The sequence below is a fragment of the Chenopodium album genome, chromosome 2 (genome assembly GCF_948465745.1).
Source record: "Chenopodium album chromosome 2, dcCheAlbu1.1, whole genome shotgun sequence".
NCBI classification, from domain to species: domain Eukaryota; kingdom Viridiplantae; phylum Streptophyta; class Magnoliopsida; order Caryophyllales; family Amaranthaceae; genus Chenopodium; species Chenopodium album.
In genome coordinates, this window is record NC_137835.1 from 79,203,806 (window position 1) to 79,228,122 (window position 24,317).

The following is a 24,317-nucleotide window of genomic DNA, read 5'->3' on the forward strand; positions in this document are numbered from 1 at the left end:
GTGGAATTATTGTTTATGGCTTTGAGCTTCGTCCTTTGGATTGATTATTAGCTTTATTGCATAGAATGGTTGTTGGTTTGTAAGTGGTACATTATTGTCATCACCATTTATTTGATGATGTTATGACATTATGTTGGGTAACTTGGGTTGATATATTATGGAACAAGTATTGGATTTTGGTTCTTTAATTTATGATCGTTTTAATGAATAAAGTTGAGGTTTTCGCACAAACTAGGTTGTGTAAGCCCTACTCAGCCTAATGAAGCTTAATGCTCTAACATGTATTGAAAATGTCATGTCAAGTCCGGCCCATGTTAATTTTAAAGCCCAATCAACATATCATGCTGTCACACTAGTTAATATTGTGTGTTGATACAATATTTAAATTAATTTATAAATGATGTTTAGATTTGATACTATTCCCTCTCCGGTTTTTTCCCCATTGCAAATGAATAGCCTAGGTCAAACTTTAAAAGTTTTGACCATAAGTTTATATTAATCGAAAGTCTTGTTAGATTCATCTTATTGTATATTTTATCAATATATATCTAGCTTTTATAGTTTTTACGCATATAGATATGAAGTTATGTACGTTTTAAAAATTGTCTTGAACACCGTGAAAAGTCAAATGGGACAAAGAAAAAGGGAATAGAGGGAATGTATCAATATCAATCATGGAGAACTTAGATAAGGCACTTTTGATTTTCAAGGTTGAACTTTGGTCGTCATTAGATTAAGAGCATATAAAAATATATTCTATTCGTTTTATATTAATCACAACACTTTGATCGGTACACAAGCCGATTCACAACTTTGACCATAATATTTATAATTATATATATTAACAACTGTAAAAGCTTGATCTAATGAAAAAATATATATAAAGACGACTAATCCAAAAATATATTACAGTGTTTTTATAAATTAATAAAAATAAAATATAGAGTCAATGTAAACATATGAATAGACTATGTATGTTTAAAAAGTGTGTTGTTTGTTTGGCCATGCGTCGTCTGACAGACTGACACATACATAATATGACTTGTCTCACTGTCTAACTAAATAACCTCTGACCAGTAACCATGATTGATCGAGTAACCTCGACAGCACATGAAATTTTGTTTTGTTTTCACCTAAATTATATCGTAATTGTCAAAACTATTCATCCTCCTCAAAATAGAATAAATAAATAAATAAAACTATTCATTAAAACTGTTGAATTTAGGCTTTAGGGACCACAAGATACAACTATTTTATGTGAACCTTTTTAATTAATGAATTACGTTAGTTGATTAGTCATGTTGACAATTTTGGTCGTGGGTTAATTATGGATGGGTGTAAAACTCTTCTAAACTCTAAAGACAACCAAAAAAAAAAAAAAAAAAAAAAAAAAGACCCAAGCGAGGGCTGCTGACTCGACTTAAGAGGCATAAGAGCAATTAAAATAAGACTTGGTTCATTTATTCCCTCCTTTTTCCTTAACTTCATTTCTTGTTAATCCCCTTAAAAAGGCAAAAACCCCAAAAATCTTAAAAACATGTCTTTGTCAAGTACAAGCTTCATAGACTTACCTGAAGAATGTCTTTCGCAAATCCTTTCTTTGACGACGCCCACCGATGTCATCCGATCATCGGCGGTGTCAAAGCAGTTTTTAGCCGCCTCCGAATCCGATTTAGCTTGGGAGAAGTTTATTCCCTTAAACTGTGATCACTTCATCGACGACCAATCGTTCACACAGCTTGTACATGATCAACGACAACAACAAGAACAAATTGTTTCAAAAAAGGAACTCTATTTTCGCCTTTGCCGATCTCCTATACTCTTGAACAATGATTGCTCTAAGGTAATTACTACTCCTTTCGTTCCTTAATTAGATTCTTACTTTTCTTATTACGTGATGTATAAATGTTAGAAATAGGAATTTAATAAAAGGATGGTTTTTTTTTTTTTTTTTTTGTTTTTTTTTTTTGCATTTTAATTAGTTTTTGGATAAGTTTTGAAAATCTGAATTTTTAGATTTTCAATTTCTGCACCTGATTATTAATTACTCTTAGATTTCCGCTTTCTGATTGGTCTTTGTATGAGGTAGCAATTTTATATTAAATTAAACACGTATAAAATTTCTAAAAAATTAAGTTTTTTTTTTTTAAGATGATATTAATAGAGATAATTTTGACTAGGGTAATGCTATATGCAGCATATAAGTATTTAATATATTTCCCTTTTAGTATTAAGTTGAAAATTTATCGACAATTCACGAGTAAATCGGTGATGTAAATATTTATTTATTTTCTTTTCTTTTCATTTTTAGCTTCTTATATACCGTTCTTAAGACTGCATATATCTTTTTCCTTTTGACTATTACATATGGATAAAGAGAATCCCGTATTTCCAAATAATTCAACTTGTAAGAGTTGTAACTTTTAGGTTGAAACCACTTAACTACTTGGCTACTTGCAAATTTGTAATCATAGTCGGTCAGGAGGGGTCCATTCAACAAAATTTAATTGATCCTAGTACCATGTTATTATTTTCGAACACGTTTATTTGGGGAAAAAAATACTCCGTAATGTATACACGTGGTAAAAGATACTCCGTAATAAGTTTTACTAATTCTTTGGTCATGTTGAGTCATGAGCCGAATTTTAGTCACGTAGCACAATTTAATTACTCCACTTGGTAATATACTGATTTACTCTGTACATGTTAATTTTTGGCTGCATAACATAGAGATTTCCTTGGATTTATAGACTGGAAAGAAATCCTACAGGCTTGGTGCAAGGGCTCTGAATATAGCTTGGGGAGGCACCCATCAACACTGGAAATATGTACCGGGATCAAGGTTTTTCTTCTTCTCATTCTAGTTTCTACATATGCAAATACACAATATTCTATTCGCCTAACTTGACTGAACTTATCTTAATTCATTTTAATTGTAAATTGTACTATACTTGATTATCCCTTATAGTAAAAATTAAGGGAACAAAGCATAGTCTTAGACTCTAATACGTATGCGACTACTCTGTATATATGTTAATGTATGATCACTCTTAGATAAAGTGCCTCTTAATGAGAATGCATGATCTTTTTGTAGGTCCTTAGAGATTGTTGAGCTCTATACAGACTATGATGAATGTCGTCTAGAAATAAAAGGAAGAATACACACCAAATTCCTATCGCCAGATACAACATACGCTGTGTATTTTGTGTTCAAGACAGATGCAGATGACAATCATGCTTATAGATTTGAACATATACCAGTTATGGTGTCTGTATTTGCAAATTCTGAAGGACTGGCAAATAATTACAACCATCATGGAGTTGTCTTTAACAAATTCTATCTGAAGGCGGCATCAGGAGATTCAGGACGAAGTTTGCGTAGAGATCCTGATGAGCTTCCAGAGGAAAGAGTTGATGGATGGATGGAGATCGAGATGGGCATATTCCATTTTGATTCTAGTGCTAAGGCTGCGGCTGAACGGATGGTATTGGAGATGACACTGAATGAGGTTCAAGGCATCGGTTGGAAGAGTGGTCTTATTGTTCGAGGCATTGAACTCTGGCCTTTAATTGATACATGAGTAGAATTTTACAATTAATAGGGGTTTGATTCGTAAAATGATATGGCATACGGTTAGAATCAGGAATGAAATCATAATGTTATGGGTTTAGAACTTGATTCTTGCTATATGTTTGGGTTGATTCAAGATGAAGTACAAAGTATTTTTTTTTTCTTTTATTTGATACCTAAAAGTATTGGTATGAATAAACCCACTTCCCCTTATGCTTTGATTGAGATAGAATTCTTAAAATCATAAACCAATCACAAAGTAATTCTAAACTCATTTACATAACTAGACTCCATGAACCAAACACCCCCTAAGAATAGAATGTCGTTAACACTCTACTACTCTAGTAACAACATTGTAATAAAAAGAAAGGGTCCAAGCCGTTTTAAAAATAGTACAATTAAAAGAATTTCCGATAAGGCGATAATATCGTTCCTTAAGCCCTTTATTATTTTGCCTACAAAAAGATTGACCAAATTGCATTCCACAATGTACTTCAAAGTTCAAACCAATGGGCATTCACATTTTCAGGAAAAAAACCTCTTCTCAGGCCATTGATTAATTTGTACTTCATGAAAAGCTAAAAATAGGTGTTAGCCTATAAAAAGAATAACAACTTATACATAATAAACAAGAGGATTTTTATTTTCGAATCTAATTCCAAAGATAAGTAAATCCACCAGGAAAATCTACAAGAATTATATAATATACTTTCATTTTTCATAATCATGGGAGGAACAGAGGAGGAGATTAAGCAGAAGCACCAAGACGGGGAGGGAAAAGAATGTGAGAAAGTCGAAGAAAAAGTCGAAGAGAAAGTTAAAGAAAAGAAGAAGAAAGACAAGGAAAGCAAGGAAAAAGGTGATAATAATCAAGAACACAGCAAAGAAAAGGGTGGTGGAAAAGAGAAGAAGAAAAAGAACCCTGAAGATAAGAAGGATCCATCGAAACTTAAGCTCAAGCTCGAGAAAATCGACACTAAGATGCGCGATCTGGCAGCTAAGAGAGAGGAGATCCTGAAATCCATTGAAGAAGCTGAAAAGAATGCAGTTGCTAACCCAAACAAGGAAGATGATCCTGATCTCAAACAAGACTAATAAATTACAAACGAGTTACCCTCTAAAGCTGACAATTTTTGAAATTTATACTGTAGTATATTCTCCCTCCCCTTTAGCTATCAGATAGTACTTGTATAATGTATCTATACTGCACAGAAATTTTCAGTGACATTTTATGATGATATTTAATAAAATTTCCGTTCCTCGAACGAAACCCCAGCCCAGGCTAGCATGCCATTGTCCCTCTATATTTTTCCACCTTTGAGATTTGTAGAAACTGTGTTAAGAGATCTAATTCTGCCAAAATTGGATTAAAAAAAATAATAAAATAAAAATAAATAAAAATAAAAAATAGCAGCGGCTAACAGTGCTAACTACAATCCTTATTTAGCCTTCAAAATCATAATAATATGGCAATCATAAAAGCAGGCAAAAAATTACTATTGGAGATAAATGAAGTTATTACCAAATTGTATATTTATAAATTGTTTCATTAAGTACGAGAAAACAAGGAAAAAAAACTTCAGCAAATAGCCAGGTCATATCAACAATTTTAGCTATCATTCCCATATACTGCTATGATTAACTAAGAGCATTGAAGCAATATGAACAAATTATGCACAATATTCAGATCAGAATACCTTCCACACTTTCTGACAAGTTAGCACTTTACTTTTTTTACTTTTCTGGCCATCATTGATGCATATTTTGAGCCTGGAGAAGCCCATTGCGAATTTGAGAAGCCACATCACGAACTGCACCAGGTCCATGCGGAATGAAGACTGTTGAAGATTTAGATGATGCTCCAATGTCCTTCATGGTGTCGAAATATTGGGTGACTAAAACCATATCCATGACATCCTTAGCACTGGTCCCAGGAACATTTTCTGAAAAGCCAAGCACACTGTCTCTTAGACCATCTACAATGGCCTGACGCTGACGAGCAATACCCATTCCCGAGAGGTACTTGGATTCAGCTTCACCCTCAGCTCTCTTAATCTGTAAGATTTTTTCGGCCTCTGCTTTCTCATTGGCAGCCACCCTCAGTCTTGCAGCTAAAAATTGGGAAGTGGTTATAGCAAGAATGAGAATTTATTTTGCCTAATATTTTTCAGCAACTGAACTAAGAACATCATTGATCCTTCACTCTCCCACAACAAAAATTGGGATGGGAGAAAAACTATGCTAACATTTGTGAAAAATGATGAGCTCATAAAAATAACTGAAATTGTCAAAAACAACCTATAGATGTGAAGCATTAGCAAGATGCCTGTAGTCATGACTACTTCCTTTGCCTAGCAATCTGACGTATCAGGAAACATATATTGCCTACCAGATTTCAACCAATGGTTTTATACTGCTAGATGATGATACACTACCCAATACAGAAGCTGTTCTACTGTACTACAATGGATAGCTCAAACAGAAAGAGGATAATTACCAGCATTGATCTCATTCATTGCGTGTTTGACATGCTTATCTGGTTCAATATCGACAATGAGTGTTTGGACGATCTCGTAACCATAAGCAGACATTGCCTGTTTGGATAAAGGACACATTAGAGTTGGATATAGAAGGGAGGAAAAGCAAAATTAGACATCAATTACTGTAGCCAAAATAACCTTCTGTAGTTCGTCCTCCACTGCTCTTGCTATTTCATCCTTTTGCTCAAAGACATCATCCAAATTGAGTTTTGGGACACTGGCTCGAATAACTAGGAAATAGAAAAAGGATGGACAGATTGTAGTTAGGTTGAAATTCAGCAACTAGAACAGAAAGATTTATTATAGCATAAAATAGTTAAATTTATTATACCATCATAGACATAGGCCTGAATCTGAGATCTTGTATTGGTTAGTTTGTAGAAAGCATCACTTGCCTTATCAGCCAGGGCACGGTACTGTATAGAGGCAACGACATTGACAAACACATTGTCCTGCACAAAAAAATATCTCATCAATAAATGCTACAGAAATGTACAGACGTTGAACAGATTACTAAAATGACCTTTAAACATCTCATCAACTGAGCAAAAAGTGAATGCTGCAAAATAAGCCAGGGCACCTAAGAGTTATAACTTCTATTCATTGGTATTGAAACCTAAGCATTCAACTTATCAAAACATATTTCTTTATCAGCTTGATTGAATAAAAGAATATTGCACACAAGCCCATTGACTCGATCTCTGCTAAATTAAGAAGATACAGTTTTGTTCATACCAACCTTAGTTTTTGTCTCACATTTCACATCTAATTGTTGCAACCTCAGTGTAAGATATCCAGCAATGCTACTCCCGAAAATCCAAGGAACAAAGTGGCATCCTGGCTCAAGTACCTCAGAAAATCTGCCAAAATTCTCCTTAATAGCAACTTTTGATTGCCCAACTTGTGCACAGCAAAATAAGTTGCCCATTTTCAGTCTATCCTGCACAATTGGTTTCGTTGAACTGCTGGTTATGCTTTCAAGAACTAATATGCACAAGGACCCAGTATAATCACATTTGTTTATCTTTATTTCTTTATTTACTTAAAACTTATGCCAAGTGTATCATCTTACCATACAGAGATATCACGAAAATGTAGCATAAACCATATCAATTGTAGTAAGACTACGAAAATTACAATATAAACAAACCAACAATATGACCCAGATAACTTAAAATACCTTCAAAGTTCAAATAAGAGTGAAAACGATAGAAGAAAGCACCAGACTACAGCAGGGAAGCAAACGATTTAAGACAACTTTGATTGACAACTGCATACAACATAAGAAAACAGATTGTATAGCTAACACTACAAAGTGCACTACAATATCATAATTCCAAACTTCCATTAACTTTATAGGGACAACTCGACTTGATAATTTCCAACGTCTATCTCTCTCCAGTAATTCAAGTTTTTTTCTCCATTCTGTTTTTTTATTTTTACTTAGAATTGAGTCCATTGAGTCATTGACCCCATACTTTTATACCCCGAACTCGATCACATAAACCGGGACTTCCTCATACCCTTTGCTCCCAAGCCCTATTAAACATGCATTGCTTATCATAATCATCATTGTACATTCCCTTTCTTTCGTCGGCAACCACGGGGATAATGCGATTCTTAACACAGTCATTGTTAAACACAATCTTTTATGCAGAAGGGTATTCAAATTCATTCACAAATTTTCAAAACACAGATCAATAGGGGCAATTCAGATGGAACAAACAGTCATAATCATAATTCATACACAATCCTTGAAGAGTAAAATATACACCCTAATTGTTGATCAAGAAATAAATTCGTCAATCAATCTTAAAAGACCTAATCATATCGCAAATTCATAATTCTTGAAGACTAAAAAATACACCATAATCCAATAAATTAAACCCTACAGTGTAAAAATTAGATTGGGTAGTAGTAGTATGAGGATCATAATTAAAATCCAAATTAGAAGAGGAATTTTGACAAACAGTTGGCATGCATCAATAGATTTTACACAGAGTTGGACTAAATTGCAGGAAAATAAACTCAAATTAGCATCTGAATTCCAAAATCATGAAGAACAGCAGTGAATTAAGAGCGTACCTCGCTGAGAAATCGAAATTGCGATTGAGTTTTGATTGTTTAGGGAAGGAAGGAAGTGTTTAGGGTTTAACGTACAATTGAAATGACTCAAGAAGATTATCACAGCAAATAAAGGGAGAGACCACTTTCCTTATTAACGGAGTACAAATTTATGGCGCTTAAGGCTTAACAATTCGGTTTGCATGACACAACATAAATAATTGTGTTATTTTGATAATATTTGTCAATTTTTTTACCTTTAATTAGACTTTAAAGGGTCAAAATGATCCTAATGGTATGTTCACATTTATTGAACTGAGGTGAAGAAGAACAGAGCTGAAATGAATATTTTATGAGAGAAGAAAATTAGGAGCTGAATTGAACTGAAATTAAGCTGGAGTAAACAAGTCCTAAAACGTTAATAGAGTAAATTTTATCACAAAAATAATTTTTCTTTTTCAAATGGAAATCGAAGTTTTTGCATTTTTGTAGGTGGTAAATAAAACTAATGATATAGGGTGGTTTAACCAAAATATGAGTGTTTTGAAAAATAAAACAAATTTTCCTACTGTTAATAAACTAATATCGAGTATTTACATGGATTTTAAAATTCTTTTTTATTTGGCGTCATCTATCAATTTGTGAGAGTGGGGATTCTATGTCAATACTTTTGTCAAATAAAGCTCACTCATCTTGGTGTAGAGGAAGTATTGAGCAATAGGCTATAATTCTAGATGATTTGAATCATTTAGAACCGTGATACTGAGATGACTAAATGGTCCACGTCATTAGGATAAATGAAATCTAGAGATTTATAGAAAATAGTTTTTTAGGATTTTGGGGAGTATCACGAATGTTTTAAGATTTATTGGATGATTAATAAATTTATAGTTTTCCAACTAACTAAATCACACAAGCTACATTAAATCACCCTCTATTTTTAAACTTTTGATGTGCACCTTATTTAGTATTGAGTATGTTAAATTTAAAAGTTACAACTTACAAGCTAAAAATGACATCAATCTACTCCAAGTTGTTGGGCTAAAACCATATAATATGATGAGTTCCATAGCTTTATAAATGTCATTTCAAAAAACAAGATGCATTTTCAATAGTGTGTAAACTTGCAAACCTACCATAAACCTTCAAATATCCTCTATATATGTTGTCCAAAATTCATACATATAAATTCAATCCATAGTAGTCAAGAGTCCTAATTCTTGCTTACAAATGCACAAAAATTCTCAAACAAACATGTTCTTGTTTTTTTTTAACCAAATTGTCACACTTCTCCCTCTAATCTATAACTCCAACCATGCACTAACAACATATTCATCATATACATACAATGATACAAACACAATAACAACTCAATCAGCTTCTTGTAACCCATCCAAAACCACAGACCCAATAAACAACCCTGCAGCCCCAGCAAAAAGAGTGCCAGCAACCACGGCTTGAGTCGCCACAAGGGCAGTAGAGTCATCCGGGATAAGAACAACAGCTGCAATCGCGGCTACTAACAAGGGCAATGACGCGGATGCTAAGGCCGCAGGAGACAAACTAGCGAAATTCTCCAATAAACTCAATAACCCCAAATCCTCTGCCTTTGATAGCACCCCTAGTTTCTCAATGGAAGATAGTGTAAATCCAAGATCCTCTGCCTTTGATAGTAATCCAGCTTTCTCAACATTGCTAAGAACTTTTCGATTCTCTATCTTCTTGAATACATCTACTTGTACCTCTTCACTACCTTCGAAAAATAGTCCTGCTCCAAACCATTGTTTTTTCCATTTTGGATCATACTTGTTCACCTGTTTAAGTACATAAAGTTTCAAAAAGTTGCTTCTACCCAATGTATAATTAATTTTAATAAAGTACTTCTAGTTAAGCAATAGAATTCAACAAAATCTTCAATGTAAATTTAATTAAATTGTTCTAATGGTAATAAGTACAATATAATTTAAATAATCATGTTCTCCTAAGTTATAACTAAGCTATGTTCGATAAACTTTCTTTAAGGTCACAAAAACCAAAATTTCTAGTTATAATAACAAAAAAAAAAATAAAAAAAATAAAATAAAATAAAATAAAATAAAAATTCCGACTAGCTGCAATAAAATTCGCATTCTCTAAGGAGGTGTAAAGTGTAATGCAATCTTTAATAGGTGTATAATAAAAATTTCGTTTAGAGTGATGTCAACGAGATTCAATCACTATTCTTATGTAACAACTTGCTAACTTTATCATGATTTATGAAAACACGTAAATACAAAGACAAGAAAGCAAGGAAAAACAAATCAATATGGCCCTTAATTATACTTGTACCATTACATGATTAGTATGTAATCAAACCCTTAAGGCCTTAAACTATTGAAAATTGAGAATTAATCTAGGTAAAACTAGATTATACTAAGTATAACATAAAATTAATCAAGAAAACCCTGCAAAATTAATACTTGTATAAAGAACATGAAATTAAGCATAACATAATAAAAATAAAGTAATAATTACCTTCTTCTGTGATGCCATAGCAAGGATTGTGAGATTTCTAGGAGAGGTAGAGGAGAGAGAAAATGGAGGTTGAGCATATTTTACAGACTTTCCAAAATAGGAAGTTGAAGCAGCAGCAATGTTTGCTATTGCTGCCATCTTTGCTTCAAAGATTGTTGATCAAATTATTGCCTCAATTTGTTTTCTTTTCTTTTTTAATCTTTCAAAATTCAATGATCTTGTGTATTCCTCACACCCACATACTGTAATCTTTCTCTAGATGACACCAGCCAATCATGTTGCAGAAGGTCTATCTATATTTTCAGTGTTTTATTACACGTGGCGTGATATAGTTGGTTCTTGAACATTTACTAACTTTCTAATTTTAGACTTTCTTCCAAAAAAAAAAAAAAACCTATCCATTTAGTAAATAGGGAAATTGTATGTAGTGGAGTTTTGATAATTGTTGATTAGAGTTGAATAAACCAATCAAAGTGGTATAATGAGGATATTAACATAATGTTATTTGCTAGAACCCAAACAATTATACAAAGTGGAGTAAGATGAGATAAGATAAAGTAGGGAAGCTACTAAGGTGCATGAAGTGTTAGTCGACATCTCAATTGAAATAAAAATTACTCCTTAATCCTTATAGTTGACTAATTATTTTATGCAAGTGAGTTGGAAAGACTAAAAGAGTGCCGAAAACTTAAAAGTAATATTTAAGTAGATTTTTTAACTAATAATTTGTCAAAAGAGGCGAAAGCTTAAGAGCATTACTTAGTACCTAAAATGAATAGTAGGAAGTTTAAATCTTATAATCCCTCTATTACATAACTAATAATTGTAATATTGGATAATGGATATGATACATAATCATATGAAACTTATATTTGGATCGTTATCAAATAATAAAGTGTAACGATATTATGAAATGAACTCAAAAAGAAGGTGTTGTGTAATTAGGGATGTCAGTGGGGCGGGTCAGGCCTGCCTCAGTGGGGCGGGGATGGGTCTTGGTTTGGTGGGTGGTGGGGCGGGGATGGGGATAAAAATCATACCCGCCATGGGTGATGGGGCGGGGGTGGATTTTACATTGTACCCGACCCGCTCTACCTGCCCCACTTCGTACCCGCCTTACCCCACCTCACACCCACATCTATATATTTTATAAAACAAAATTATATACTATTTTATATATAAAAAAAATGTAAAATAAAATAGTAGATATAATAATTTGTAATACACTAATTTTATAACTAAAAAAAGTGTGTAATATTAATAATAATTTTATTTGTTGTAATTTATACGTAATATTAAATATGTTAGATTGTGTATTGGGAGGTGGAGATTAGGCGGGTCTTAGGTGGGGATTAAATGGAGATGGATATCTAAGTGGGGGGTGAGGCGGGGATGGTTTTGGAATTGTACCCGCCGTGGGGATGGGGATGAATTTTGGACCCACCGTGGGGATGGGGATGAAAATTTTAGGTAGGGATGGAGATGAGAAGGCCAACATCCGCCCCGACCCGGCCCGGCCCATTGACATCCCTATGCGTAATTACGAAACAGTGAGTTTTTGGGAGTCAAATTATTTTCCATTAAAACCTAATTTTGTAAGAAAAAAAAAAAAAAAAAATCTGAACTCACCCCAAAATACTATCAACAACCAATCTAATTCAGAAAAGCAACAAATGAACTCTCGGTAGTCGGTAATGCTGTCACCATTTCCATTCTCACTCATTCGCAATTCAGATGTCAGCTTGAGTTTGATTTATACCAATTCTGAGTAAAATTTATTGATGCACGCCAACTGTTTGTCGAAATTCCTCTTTCAACTTTGGATTTGATTATGGTGCTTATAGTACCCAATATGATTATTATAAAACAGGGTTATTGCTTACTTTTCGGATGTTCATGAATTATGGTTTGCTAGTATTTTACTGCTACTTAACCTTGTTTATAATATAATTATTTATTTTGTTTATATTATATTGATGAAGTTGTTCTTTAGATTATCCAATTTCTCAGTATTGCCACAATGGACCTCCCGGCCGCGGCCTTGGTGGCAAGGGATATCATTTGCAATGACGTTTGTGTTAATTTATGGTGTTTAATAATGTGTTTATGGTGTATGAAGTATGAAGTATAAAAGTATGGGATCTATGCAAAGTAAGAATATGAGAGGCAAAAGAAACACAAAGTATAAAACAAACTTAAAATTACTAGAGAAATAATGTAACTTGTCTTTAGATGAAGGAATTTAGCAATTCAATTCGTCGACTTTACAGCTATTGGAGTATTTTGTAGTGTTCAGTTGTTCATTGAGTTACCTAAGGTCGTATTCTAAGCATTTTATTTTAACTTTCGCAGTCTTAAAACTTCAAAGAGCTGCATTCTACTGATATTGCAGATGATAAGATGTACACTACTTAGCAGGGAAAAAAAGTAAATAAATTGATGTAATGATGTATATCATTATACACTTATGCAGGATTACAGGGTTGTGTTCGCTTGTTCTTGAAAGCATAATCAGCAGTTAAACTAAACTAACTGTGCAGGATAGATTGAAAATGGGAAACTTAATTTGCTGTGTTTCCTTGTATCCATTGTCCCGTGTGATCGTGCATATAGATGCTATACCAGTAATTCTGTGGAGATACAGGAAGAAGCATCAACATTAATCTTCAGTTTGGGAGGTGGGGGTGCAAACCAAGCTTTCGGGTTGGGCTTTTTGAAAGTGTTAAAGTTCGAAAGCTTTAGTTTGATCCATGACCTCGGTGGCTTTGATTGTTGTCGCTTCTGAGTCCATAGTTCTTGGGCTCTTGGACACTCTAAAGATATGGTCCCGGGTTTCATGGGCATGGGCGTAGAATGCACCATCTCTGGTGAGTGGACAAAACTGATCCTTCAGATTTTACATAAATTGAATTGGCTTATATTTGCATTATTTTTTCCTCATTTAAATATTTAATCAAGCTGATAAAGAAATATGATGTATGATTGATAGGCGAGTGCCTAAGTTTCATTGTCTATGAATAGATGCTTTGTACCCTGAAGGCCTGCCCTTTTGATTGTTGCAGCAGTCACAATTTGTTCACGTCTGTCCATTTTGCACTCCTATCAATTTCAAACATTTATATGCGATGTTTTAGGTTCATTCAAGTAATTCATTCCATGTCAGTACTTGGCGGTAGCATTGACTACTAAGATGATGTACAAATGTGGTCCCTTTTTGCAGGACAAAGTATTTGTCTATGTGGTTGAATCTATACAGTTCCATGCCCTAGCTGATAAGGCAAACGATGCTTTCTACAAACTGACTGTATCTCAGTTTCAGACTTTCAGGCCTATGTTTTTGATGGTATAATGAATAATTTACACTTTATTCTAATTAGAAATCTCTGTTTAAGTTGCTAAATTTCAATTTCACTAGAATTTCAAGTCATTGTACTGAACTCAATTTGGATGATTTTATGAAATTGCAAGAGCAGTAGTTGATTGTATGAATTGGAATTTGGCTTTATTAGTTTTGCACTTTTATAAGATATGAGCATGTAACTTTTCACATATAATAGCATTGTTTTTCTCCTGTTACAATTATTACTGTGCAAGGGAAACCTGATGTCTTGGTTTCAGTCTCTGAAATGTTAAAAAGAAAATTCTCTTGTTCTAACCACTTCCCTTAAATTTCAGTTACTAAACTGAGGGTGGCAGCCAATGACACGGACAGAGGTAAATATAATCTTACAGATTTAAGAGAACTGAGGGTGGAGCTGAATCTAAGTACCTCTCAGGGATAGTATTGGCGTATTGCTCATCAGTGCCATACCATAGTAGATAGTCAAAGAGCGAGACAATGCACTTGGCTTCTCGGAACATGTTCCTGCCTTCCTGTGACCATTGCTAAGGTTGTTATGGTATGGTTCTGTACATATTGTCATATTGAAGCATGTTGGGTTCTTTTATTTTACAAGTGCTTAAGAAAAACTACATTATAAGTGCTCAAGTATCGTAGACTGTCACTGAAAACTCCTTGCACTTCATTGAAACATAGAACAAGTAACAGCAAAAGGAGAGATCATACTACAGATTAAGAAGTTGTCAGCTTTAAGTTTGTTGCCCAATTGCACATCTTGATGTCGAATTTTTCAAGCTCTAACTTATGTTTTGATGTCCCGTCAAAAAAAAAAAAAAAAAAAAAAAAAAAAAACTTATGTTTTGATGTAATCTTGTTATCTTCAGGGTTCTTGTTGTCAAATTGTCTTAAATTGAATGGAAAAATCTTCGGCTGGCTTGCTTTGAAGCCAAAAAAATGGGAAAAATTGTGGAGATGCGGGGTATCGATCCCCGTACCTCTCGCATGCTAAGCGAGCGCTCTACCATCTGAGCTACATCCCCTTGTTGTATAACATAAAGTCTATTAATTAAATAACTTACAAATATTTTCATAAAAATATTCTTCATTTTTGTTTTTGTGAGAGAGAAATGCAACTCATCAAAAAATTTCATTCATTAATCACGACATGTCCCCTGTTTAAATCTATAAGTTGTTTCACCTTGATAAATTTGGAACACAAATCAAGTTGCGAATTTGTAATTAAATCGTTGAACACATCATTTCACATAAAACTTTACAAGTTTTCCCTTGATTTACATATTTTGTTTATCACGGAAATAAACCGGGGCTTGCTCGTGTCCCCTACCCTCACATGAATTAGGAAGCCTAGGGTAGCAAAGTCAATTAGAAAATGGGAGAGTAACAATATCATTTACTATGGCGGTTGCCTAATAACTAGCAAAAATTAATATGAGTTTTCGAAATCAATTTTAGTGCTGACGATATTCGATCATAGAATTGAAGGTGCAGCTGTTACTTCGCTGGATGATGCTTGCATGATGTAGACTAAATATTGTCCCCCATATGCATGAACTCACCTCACAAATTAATACAGATTTATTTATTTTTTTTGGCCGGATACCGGATTTATACTGATGTGACCAATGTCCGTAATTAATACTCGTAATAAGCTTCGATATGACAGTTTATATTTAACGGAGAAAGTATTTTCATGGACCGACTGCACGTATAAATCGATAGAACCCATTCGAAATAAAAATAAAAAAATAAAAAATATATTGTACTACGTAATTATTTATTATTTATGAAGTGGTAATAAACTCGAATATTAGATGTGTCATAGCATCCTAAAATTTGATGTCAAAGACGGGGCTACAAATGCTAACACTGAAAATATCTCGGAGTAATTTTGTTAAACTGAGCCGTAAAATCATTTTGTTGAGGAAAATATGTTACTAAATTCAAAAATCAGACTCTTTTAGATTAGTTTCATTTAGAGTGCCTTGCAATTGACCACTCTGCACATGCTCAAAACCACCCTTGTACTCGTATATACTTTACATGCATAACTGTCTTAATAATCAGTACAACATGCATGCTTAAAAATCTCAAGAACTTCCTACATTATATTAATAACTACAACATAATACTTTCCTAGATGAATTAAATCACATTAAATTTTAACTGCTACAAATCGATCATATACTAGCCATGATTCATAGATTGATACTTGTATCGTCTAGCCCAAAACAAGTAGTTCAAGAAGTTCACACCACTTAACACACACATCATCCAGTAAAACCTTTCTAAGTGATAATGATTGAGGTTGCTTCCCTTAAGCCAGGGGGTGTGACCGGAAACCCCTGTGATTCGATTAACAACAGCTACTAACACCGAGCTTAGATAGTACCCGATTGCTAATGATGCCCAGGAGAAAGATGTAGCCAATGATTTCATACTTCTAGGAGCCTCAGTAAAGAAAAACTCCAACAAACCTGCTAGGCTAAAAAGGTCAGCAGAGCCTAGAAATAAGAATTGTAGTGCGATCCATAAAAATGTTACAGGTAGTGGCTCAGATGAGTCTAGTAAACCTCGTTGAGCTGCAACTTTCTTTCTTTTTGTCTCGACTAGTGCTGCAACTGCCATTGCAACAATGGACATAATTAGCCCTATTCCAATCCTCTGTAGATGGGTTATTCCCATTTCGGTTTTTGTCAGTTTTCTTGCTAGTGGGAGTATGATGTGGTTGTATAGAGGCGCGAGTATTAGTATGAAGACAACCGGGAATACTGGAAGAGAGGCCGGTGGGACTATTAAGGAGCCGAGTTTGGTGTTCATTGTCGCGGCTTGTTGGATTGAGAAGGTTGAGAGTTGAGCTAGGCAGCAGTTTAGCATTATAGTGGAAGCGAAAATAGGGATGGTTTTCATGACAATTTTAACATCTTCTACTTGTTTTTTTGAGCAGTCTAGTGTCTGATGGACTGGATTGTTTGTTACTGCCTGGTTTAGGAACTTAAGTTCAGATGTTTCTGTTGTTGTCGCGGTTGTTGGTGTTGGTGGTGGTGTTGTTGAAGTTTGTATCTCCTCGGTAGCTGTAATTCGAGGGCTTGTTTCCATGTTCATGACAGCATTGCTTGGTTTCCTTGGGAAGAACTTGTTGCAAATTGCTGCTGTCAAAACCTGATCAGAATATAAAACGATTATATGAGTTTAATTACACGTGAATAAGGCTAAACGGCTAACTGTTAGTTACCTTCTTATAAGGAAACTTTTTTTCTTCAACGACCCCACTTCAACCTATATTACACACTTTTTTAACAGTAGTTTCAATTTCACACATACTTTATTCGCACTTTATAATGTAAAATTATAATAAGACACCTAACATGTTAGATGTGTAATGTTTTTCTATACAATAACCCGTTACATAAAAGATAGGGTCTAGAGAGGTTCAGATATCTGCACTGTTGCTCGATCTTGTCGAAAAATAAAGGAAGTTATACAAGTTACCTTGAAGATGATTGTCAAAGGGCTTCCAGCAGGAACTTTGATCCTGTAAGTAGTGGATCCAAGTAGAAAGATCGGTATAGCGAGCAATATAGTTAAAGTCGAAATTCCGAATCCCCATTGCCAGCCAATGTTATCCTCAACCCACACCACAAAGGTTACAGCAACTAAAGCACCACAAGAAAGACAGAAAACATAGTAGTTAAAAAATGTTGATCTTTTTTTCCTTCCTTCTTTAGTATTCTCATCAAACTGCTCGGCTCCGTGTGGTGGAAGCGAACCTTTGATCCCTCCTACACCAAGTGCTATCAAATATAGGCCTATAAATAGCACGGCTGCTTTCCCACCTGTGACTTCACGGCATGATTCGTTGCTCGATTTGCTCGGCGGACACGGTGGTGGTTGCAAGGACTCTATATGAGCTTGTATAGTGAGTATCAAGAGACCCTACACAAGTAATAATAGTTGATTGAGCTTCATGTCTTAATTCTTACTTTAAGCTAAGACAATACTTTTGTTCTTGTTTGTGAATTGTGATAGATGTAATAATAACTTAATGAACCATTTCTATTGTTTAAGTGTTATTAATGAGATAGTAACATAAAATTATAATCACATTTCAAACATTTAATTAAGTCTTTAGAATGCTACAAGTTACTTGCATGTCTTAGTCATCCCATGTGTAGTAACATTCATTTGATGCAATTTTCTTGTTGAAATAGTATAATATATGGTTGAACTATTAAGTATACATGCATTTTGAAAAAATAAAAAATCTATTAAGATTAATTTTATTCCTACTTACCATAAACTCGATTACAGCACTAATGAAGAACACTTGATATGTGGTGAAGTAAGCATCGGACAAGAAGCCACCGAGAAGTGCTAGAAGAAACGCCGTGCCCATGAAGTTTGTTACAATGATGGACGATCTGGATGGAGAGAAGTGCATATACTTTGACAGGTAAATCACTAGATTACTCGCGTTTGCCAAGTATGCAAGGTTCTCGAGTACCTCCACAACTAATGGTTGTAACAAGATCGACAATCACAAGTAACAAACAACGCATTGGTTAAGTTCATTTGCAAATTGGATGTCACTTGCATCCGAATGTATAATAGACAGTTAGATAATTAAGCAAGAAAAAATACGAACCTAACACAAAAAATGTTGCAAGAATTCCACCATGACGACCTTTAATGGCTGGTTTGTTCTTCCAATCTACATAACCTTCCCATGTGATTAGCTCGCCGTATGCTTCTTCCTACATAATATACGTATGCATCACATAGGTTAGCTAGACATATTAACAGAACAAGCATGCCTAATTGATTTTTCGAATGTAATTAAAGACGTGTTTAAGATCATAAACGGATAAACCCACCATAGTGTCACAAGTTTGTTGTATGTTAGGGCTGTTAGATTATATATGAAGGTTTTAGACAGTGAGCTTCGTTCACTATATTGTGAACGAGTGTTGGGGTGAAGATGAGAATATATAGAAACATACATGAGTCATAAATCTCATAATAATGAATTATAGAGAAAGATCTAGAGTCCAAGAAAAAGACTTGACATTCCTTCTCTTGGACCTTTTCGCCTACCAATCTTTGTGTTACAAAAGTCTACTCATCTATTAAAAAAAAATGTTGAAAAAATATTGTACAAGAAATATTATCTAAGTCCTTAACTATAAAATATTAGGTTTTTATCTTTGTTTTGATATTTTAGTGTTTTAATTAAATGTTTAATTTTTATAAAGGCTTTAACTAACCATGCATGTCATTATTGTGAATAGTAATAAGTAAACAGTACATATCCTTTTGAGTAGATATGACAAGCAAATTGTCGGACATGTCGTATTGAGATGATGAGTCATTTAGATATATTTTTATGCTCCGTATAATTCTAGCCAATTCGAGTAAAATTATGTCAAGAAAGGGCCATTGATTAATAAAATTACTCTGAAGATAATTAAAACAATTACGTTGTATAAGCTCATAAAATACATGCCAAAGTAATAAATCGATTCACTTGTCTATCAAGCCGATCCGATTTAGTTTAGCTCTATCAATCTCAGTTTAGCTCGATCCCAATTCAAATTAGGTTCGTTGATCTAGTTTGACATATGTTTTGCATCAATGCAAGTGGTATAAATCATTAATGATGATTGAATCTATGCCAATTGCTTTTTAGCCTAATCTATCTTTCCCGATTTGTACATATGTTGCAAGTCTCTATCTAGGATGTAAGTCCTTATCTTTTGTTATATCGGAATAAGAGAATACTAGAAACTAGTAAACCAAAAGAGAATGAGTTACTTGGTCCTGTCTAATTAATTAAGCTTAATGGAGAATCACGTTGTCCCATTATTAAGATCACGTACGTTGAATCCAAACAAAGTCCTTTTTTAGTCTAATCCCATATTAGCTTGTTTAATTTGCTCAATTAGGAAATGTATTATTCTAATCGGCTTCAGAATTTAACTCCTCTTTTTGGGAAACTTGTTTAAGAATTGAGGTCATAAAATTGTTGTAGAGAAAGTGACAAATAAACGATAAATAATGTAGATGGCATTATTATTACTTATCTTTGATATCCCGTTTAATGATTCAACCCATTTAAATACTACTCCCTTTGTCCCATAATATAGTTCTTGTTTTTCTTATCTTGGAGATCCAAAATGTTGTTTTTGTTTCTAATTTTGGATAATATGTAAAATCTATTATACCTCACTTTTTTAACTTTATTCATTATACTTGTTAATTTACCCTTAAATTTTGTACATATTTTGTACTTTTTTTTCACTTTCTCTCTCTTACTTTGTCTATGATTGTATTTTTTTCACTTTTAATAATGTATTTCATCATTTTCTCCTCCTATTTCTATAATACCGTGAAAAAACACAAACAATAATTATATTATGGGACGGAGGGAGTAGTAATTAACATTTGCGAGATTAGGTAAATGTGACTTATAAGGTGGGGAAGTAGTACGTGGTGTTAGTTGATTGCCGTAGATCAATGGGTGATGTTGGCCTTGTCAGCTAAATTTTCGTAGATTAAAATTGGGGTGATCACAAATGCAAGTGGCCTGGGCGTGTGCTTAAATGCTTCAAAACTATTGGTAATTTAAAATTTAATTGTGAAGTAGTGTCCTTTGTTTTTTTATCAATGTCCCACGTCTTTTACTCTTTATCCTTAGTCCCCACACAATTAGTAGTGGTACGGCCACTTACTTAAAGCTAATCTTCAAAAATATTAAGCTAATGTTTATCTTGAATAATAATACTTGGGGTTTTTGTGATGCTAGCTTAGTATATATCTTAGCCAATCAAGTATAGATTATGATTGAGTCTCAATTACATCCTAGATCTTAGTACCTTAGGGCGTGTTCAGCTCTCTTTTGAGTAGCTTTTAGGTAGCTTTTAGTGGTTTGACCAAGTCAAATCACTACTCAACAAAAAATGTGAGTGTTTGACAAAGTAATGGTTCAAGTAGCTTTTAGTGGTGGAGGTAACTTTTATTAAAAGCTAATATAATTAGCTTTTGAAATTAGAGGTAGCTTTTGAAAATTTAATGTATAGTTTTAAAAATAAAATATTGATTCTTAAATGTAACAGCTAGTCAACCATTACTTTACCGAACAATCATACCTAAATTATCTTTTTTCACAACTAACAGCTACATACACATCTCACAGCTATCTCCACAGCTACAACTACCTTCACAGCTATATTTTGCTGAACATGCCCTAATTAATCTATTTTGAATTTGTTTGGGAGACTTTTGAGGTAAGAAGTGAGTCCAATTCAATAATGGGGGATATTAATTAATAATTAAATGAAATTAACAATTAGCTGATTGTGAAGATGTGGTTGTATTGGTATCTGTATTAACTCAAACTAGTCTTTTGACCTGTTCGATGCATGGGTTGTTATTTGGGTTAATTATTAAGGGAGGTGACTTAAACACAAATGTTAAGGGGAGTGACATGTGACATATGGGGTAATGAGTGACTTGTGATGACATGTGTCATGGGAAAGATTTTGTGGTTTGTGTTTTTTAAATACTAATTATAGATATAGATTTTTTTTTTTTTTGGTGCTCACGAGGGGCAAAGCCCCAGAAAAGAAACAAAACAGAATAAAACTAAGGAGGAATTAAACGTGGCATAGCCACACCTACTACATCATCATGTAAAATTCTCCCTAATGCTAGAGGGGGGACTTGAATCAACACTGTAGGGTTGTTCTGATTGACTCCTTGATTAGCCAGCCAATCTGCAGCTCTATTTGCTTATCTGTATATATTGTGTACTTGAACCTGCCACTTCACATCTTCGAGCATTTGTTTACATTTTGAAATAATATGCGTAGAATTGCCAACATGTGTCTGGTTGCCTTGAAGAGCTAGCACTAAAGCTTGGCTATCAAGTTGCCCTTGAAGTTTACCAGGCTGTAATCTTGCTGCCAGTTCTAGTCCATATTCGAGAGCTCTCGCTTCAGCTTTAAAAGCATTACATACCCCAAGGTTCAAAGAGAAAGCGTAAGCTAACTTACCCGTTGCATCACGAATTAAGCCACTTCCTCCAGCATGACCAGGGGCCTCTTTTGCTGCTCCATCCGTATTTAAAACCAGCCATCCAACAGGGGGGGTAGCCATCGAATATAAGCTTCAGTACGTTGTCTCGATGTTGCATTTGGGTGGCTTTCGAAATCCCCTACAGCTCTCCAAGTTTCTTCAAATTTTGCTAATAAAAAAGCTCTTATATCAATAGAATTTTCATCGCCACGATCATGGACAACATTATTTCTCCATCTCCAAGTCCACCATATAACCAAAGCAAAATATGTTGGCCAAATTTCTAGTGATAGTTCCTTCCTCTCTTGAATTTTAATATTTCGCACTATCAACTGTTTCAAAGAGCCTGTTCGAAATTGAGGAGAGTTGGCAGGACCCCCAACTTGTCTCCAAATATCCCGTGCTACCTTGCAATCTCTTAGCATATGAAGCATAGTTTCATCATGTTTAGGGCATGCTTTGCATTTAGGATCATCCGTTAGATTTCTCTTAAATCTGTTTTCATTAGTCATGAGTCTATCGTGCAACACAAGCCATAATAGAACTTTTATTCGTTGCTAAACTCGAATACTCCATACTAGCTCCCAACTTCCATCCAACGGCACATTCACCTCCCCTCGAATAATTTGTAGCGCAAATTTAGTAGTAAATTTTCCGTTAGCACTGCCACCCCAATACAATAAATCACCCATCGAAGGGTCATCTCGAACTTGGTGAGCTGCAATTTCTTTGAGAGTATGTTCTGGCAGAAGGTCACCAAAAAGATCCCACTTCCACCCTGTCTCCTTATCCCAAAGCTCCTCAACCGTTTCCCCCTCTAGTTCCTGTGGGATAGGAGCTGTGGCAAGTTCTCTAAGTTTGTTCGAACAAGCCCACTTATGTTCCCAAAATAACTTTCAATTTCCATGTCCAATGGCCACTCGGGCTCCAAGTCCTAAGACCTTCACATTTTCTGTAATACCCCTCCAAACATTAGACATATTGCTCTTTGTTTCAAACATGTCAATGTCACATCGCCCCTTGCAATATTTAGCTCTCAAAACACTTGACCACAAGGAGTGTGGTTCCGTCAAAACCCTCCAACCAAGTTTAGTAAGGAAGGCATCATTCATTTCTCTCGAAGATCTCATACCCAGGCCACCTTGATTTTTATTGAGTTGCAAAGTTTCCCACGATATGAGGTGAATTTTGCGTTGGTCTTCATTGCCCCCCCATATGAACCTGCGAACTTTTTTGTCAATATCATCACATATATACCTTGGGATCTTTGTTGTCTGCATTGCATACGAACTAATTGTGGAAATAGAAGACTTTGCTAAGGTAATTCTTCCTGCAAGAGATAGGTATTTAGATCTCCAACCGGATAATCTTCTGTCAACTTTTTCACATAAGTAGGCAAAAGTATCCTTTGTAACCCTGCTAGTTATCGTAGGCATGCCTAGATAAGTACCAAAATCATCTGTTATCTCCATTTGTAAGGCACTTGCTATTACATTTTTTGAGGTTGACTCCATATTTGGTGAGAAAAAAATATGGGATTTGGCATTGCTCACCTTCTGACCAGATGCTGCACAAAAATTGTTCAAACACCCTTTAATTATATTTGCTTGTTCTAAAGTGGCTTCTGCAAATAAAATTAGATCATCGGCAAAGCAGAGGTTCGAGAGCTTGGGACCACTCCTACTTGCTTTAATTGGCTTCCATTTGTTATTAATGATCGATTCTTCAATAACTTGGTTGAGCCGCTCCATACATAGCACAAAAAGGTACGGAGAGAGAGGGTCTCCTTGGCGAATACCCCTTACCGGTTTAAAAGATTGAGTAGGTTCTCTATTCCAGAGAACTCTCATAGAAGTAGAAGTAATACATTCCATAATAACCTCAATGATCACTGGTGGGAATTTTATTTCAAGGAGGGTATCATGGATAAATTCCCACCGGAGTCTATCATAAGCTTTCTCAAAATCTATTTTAATTGCCATCATGCCATTTGAACCTTGCTTATTTTTCATAGTATGCAAAACCTCTTGAACAATTACAATATTGTCTGTAATCTGTCTTCCGGGAACAAAACTAGTCTGAGTACTAGAAGTGAGGTGAGGCATCATTGGTTTAATTCTATTGACGATGGTATTTGTAATTATCTTATACACCACATTACAAAGACTGATGGGCCGAAATTGAGAAGCTAGTTCTG

General features: G+C 34.5%; 4 protein-coding genes, 1 long non-coding RNA gene and 1 other non-coding gene across 7 annotated transcripts; 2 read left to right on the forward strand and 4 right to left on the reverse strand.

Annotated features, from left to right (window-relative positions):
• Window positions 1-1,041: 1,041 nt before the first annotated feature.
• On the forward strand, window positions 1,042-3,739 carry LOC145589012 (putative F-box protein PP2-B12). The gene is made up of 3 exons (XM_081645590.1): window positions 1,042-1,843; window positions 2,751-2,842; window positions 3,095-3,739. The coding sequence occupies exons 1-3, from the start codon at window positions 1,538-1,540 to the stop codon at window positions 3,579-3,581; spliced, it is 885 nt and encodes a 294-aa protein (XP_081501716.1). The 5' UTR covers window positions 1,042-1,537; the 3' UTR covers window positions 3,582-3,739.
• A 1,338-nt stretch (window positions 3,740-5,077) lies between these two features.
• On the reverse strand, window positions 5,078-8,362 carry LOC145589017 (hypersensitive-induced response protein 1-like). 2 transcript variants are annotated; one of them, XM_081645599.1, is made up of 6 exons: window positions 8,197-8,362; window positions 6,851-7,046; window positions 6,443-6,563; window positions 6,250-6,341; window positions 6,069-6,165; window positions 5,078-5,682 (listed from the first exon to the last, which is right to left on the reverse strand). In XM_081645599.1, exons 2-6 carry the CDS (start codon window positions 7,037-7,039, stop codon window positions 5,321-5,323), a joined length of 861 nt encoding a protein of 286 aa, XP_081501725.1. In that variant the 5' UTR covers window positions 7,040-7,046; window positions 8,197-8,362; the 3' UTR covers window positions 5,078-5,320. The 2 variants fall into 2 exon arrangements, with proteins under 2 accessions (XP_081501725.1, XP_081501720.1); XM_081645594.1 differs by having other exon boundaries at window positions 6,851-7,051; window positions 8,197-8,361.
• A 946-nt stretch (window positions 8,363-9,308) lies between these two features.
• LOC145602013 (uncharacterized) lies at window positions 9,309-10,950 on the reverse strand. The gene is made up of 2 exons (XM_081658126.1): window positions 10,690-10,950; window positions 9,309-9,989 (listed from the first exon to the last, which is right to left on the reverse strand). The coding sequence occupies exons 1-2, from the start codon at window positions 10,825-10,827 to the stop codon at window positions 9,546-9,548; spliced, it is 582 nt and encodes a 193-aa protein (XP_081514252.1). The 5' UTR covers window positions 10,828-10,950; the 3' UTR covers window positions 9,309-9,545.
• A 1,335-nt stretch (window positions 10,951-12,285) lies between these two features.
• On the forward strand, window positions 12,286-15,063 carry LOC145602033 (uncharacterized). Its single transcript, XR_014104492.1, has 3 exons — window positions 12,286-12,523; window positions 13,163-13,556; window positions 14,365-15,063. It is a non-coding gene; the product is annotated as an uncharacterized LOC145602033 (long non-coding RNA).
• TRNAA-AGC (transfer RNA alanine (anticodon AGC)) lies at window positions 14,997-15,069 on the reverse strand. Its single transcript has one exon. It is a non-coding gene; the product is annotated as a tRNA-Ala (tRNA).
• A 1,059-nt stretch (window positions 15,070-16,128) lies between these two features.
• On the reverse strand, window positions 16,129-19,299 carry LOC145602024 (protein NRT1/ PTR FAMILY 4.6-like). Its single transcript, XM_081658136.1, has 5 exons — window positions 18,922-19,299; window positions 18,693-18,801; window positions 18,342-18,559; window positions 17,540-17,983; window positions 16,129-17,209 (listed from the first exon to the last, which is right to left on the reverse strand). Exons 1-5 carry the CDS (start codon window positions 18,922-18,924, stop codon window positions 16,235-16,237), a joined length of 1,749 nt encoding a protein of 582 aa, XP_081514262.1. The 5' UTR covers window positions 18,925-19,299; the 3' UTR covers window positions 16,129-16,234.
• Window positions 19,300-24,317: the final 5,018 nt, after the last annotated feature.

Coding starts and splice junctions, on each gene's coding strand:
- LOC145589012 (XM_081645590.1), top strand. CDS start 1,538: ATGTCTTTGTCAAGTACAAGCTTCATAGACTTACCTGAAGAATGTCTT. Junction 1,844..2,750: donor TGAACAATGATTGCTCTAAG/GTAATTACTACT, acceptor TTGGATTTATAG/ACTGGAAAGAAATCCTACAG. Junction 2,843..3,094: donor AAATATGTACCGGGATCAAG/GTTTTTCTTCTT, acceptor ATCTTTTTGTAG/GTCCTTAGAGATTGTTGAGC.
- LOC145589017 (XM_081645599.1), bottom strand. CDS start 7,039: ATGGGCAACTTATTTTGCTGTGCACAAGTTGGGCAATCAAAAGTTGCT. Junction 6,564..6,850: donor AATGTGAGACAAAAACTAAG/GTTGGTATGAAC, acceptor TTTTTTGTGCAG/GACAATGTGTTTGTCAATGT. Junction 6,166..6,249: donor TGGAGGACGAACTACAGAAG/GTTATTTTGGCT, acceptor TTATCCAAACAG/GCAATGTCTGCTTATGGTTA.
- LOC145602013 (XM_081658126.1), bottom strand. CDS start 10,827: ATGGCAGCAATAGCAAACATTGCTGCTGCTTCAACTTCCTATTTTGGA. Junction 9,990..10,689: donor CTATGGCATCACAGAAGAAG/GTAATTATTACT, acceptor GTACTTAAACAG/GTGAACAAGTATGATCCAAA.
- LOC145602024 (XM_081658136.1), bottom strand. Junction 17,984..18,341: donor GTGCTGTAATCGAGTTTATG/GTAAGTAGGAAT, acceptor TTACTTGTGTAG/GGTCTCTTGATACTCACTAT. Junction 17,210..17,539: donor CTTTGACAATCATCTTCAAG/GTAACTTGTATA, acceptor TATTCTGATCAG/GTTTTGACAGCAGCAATTTG.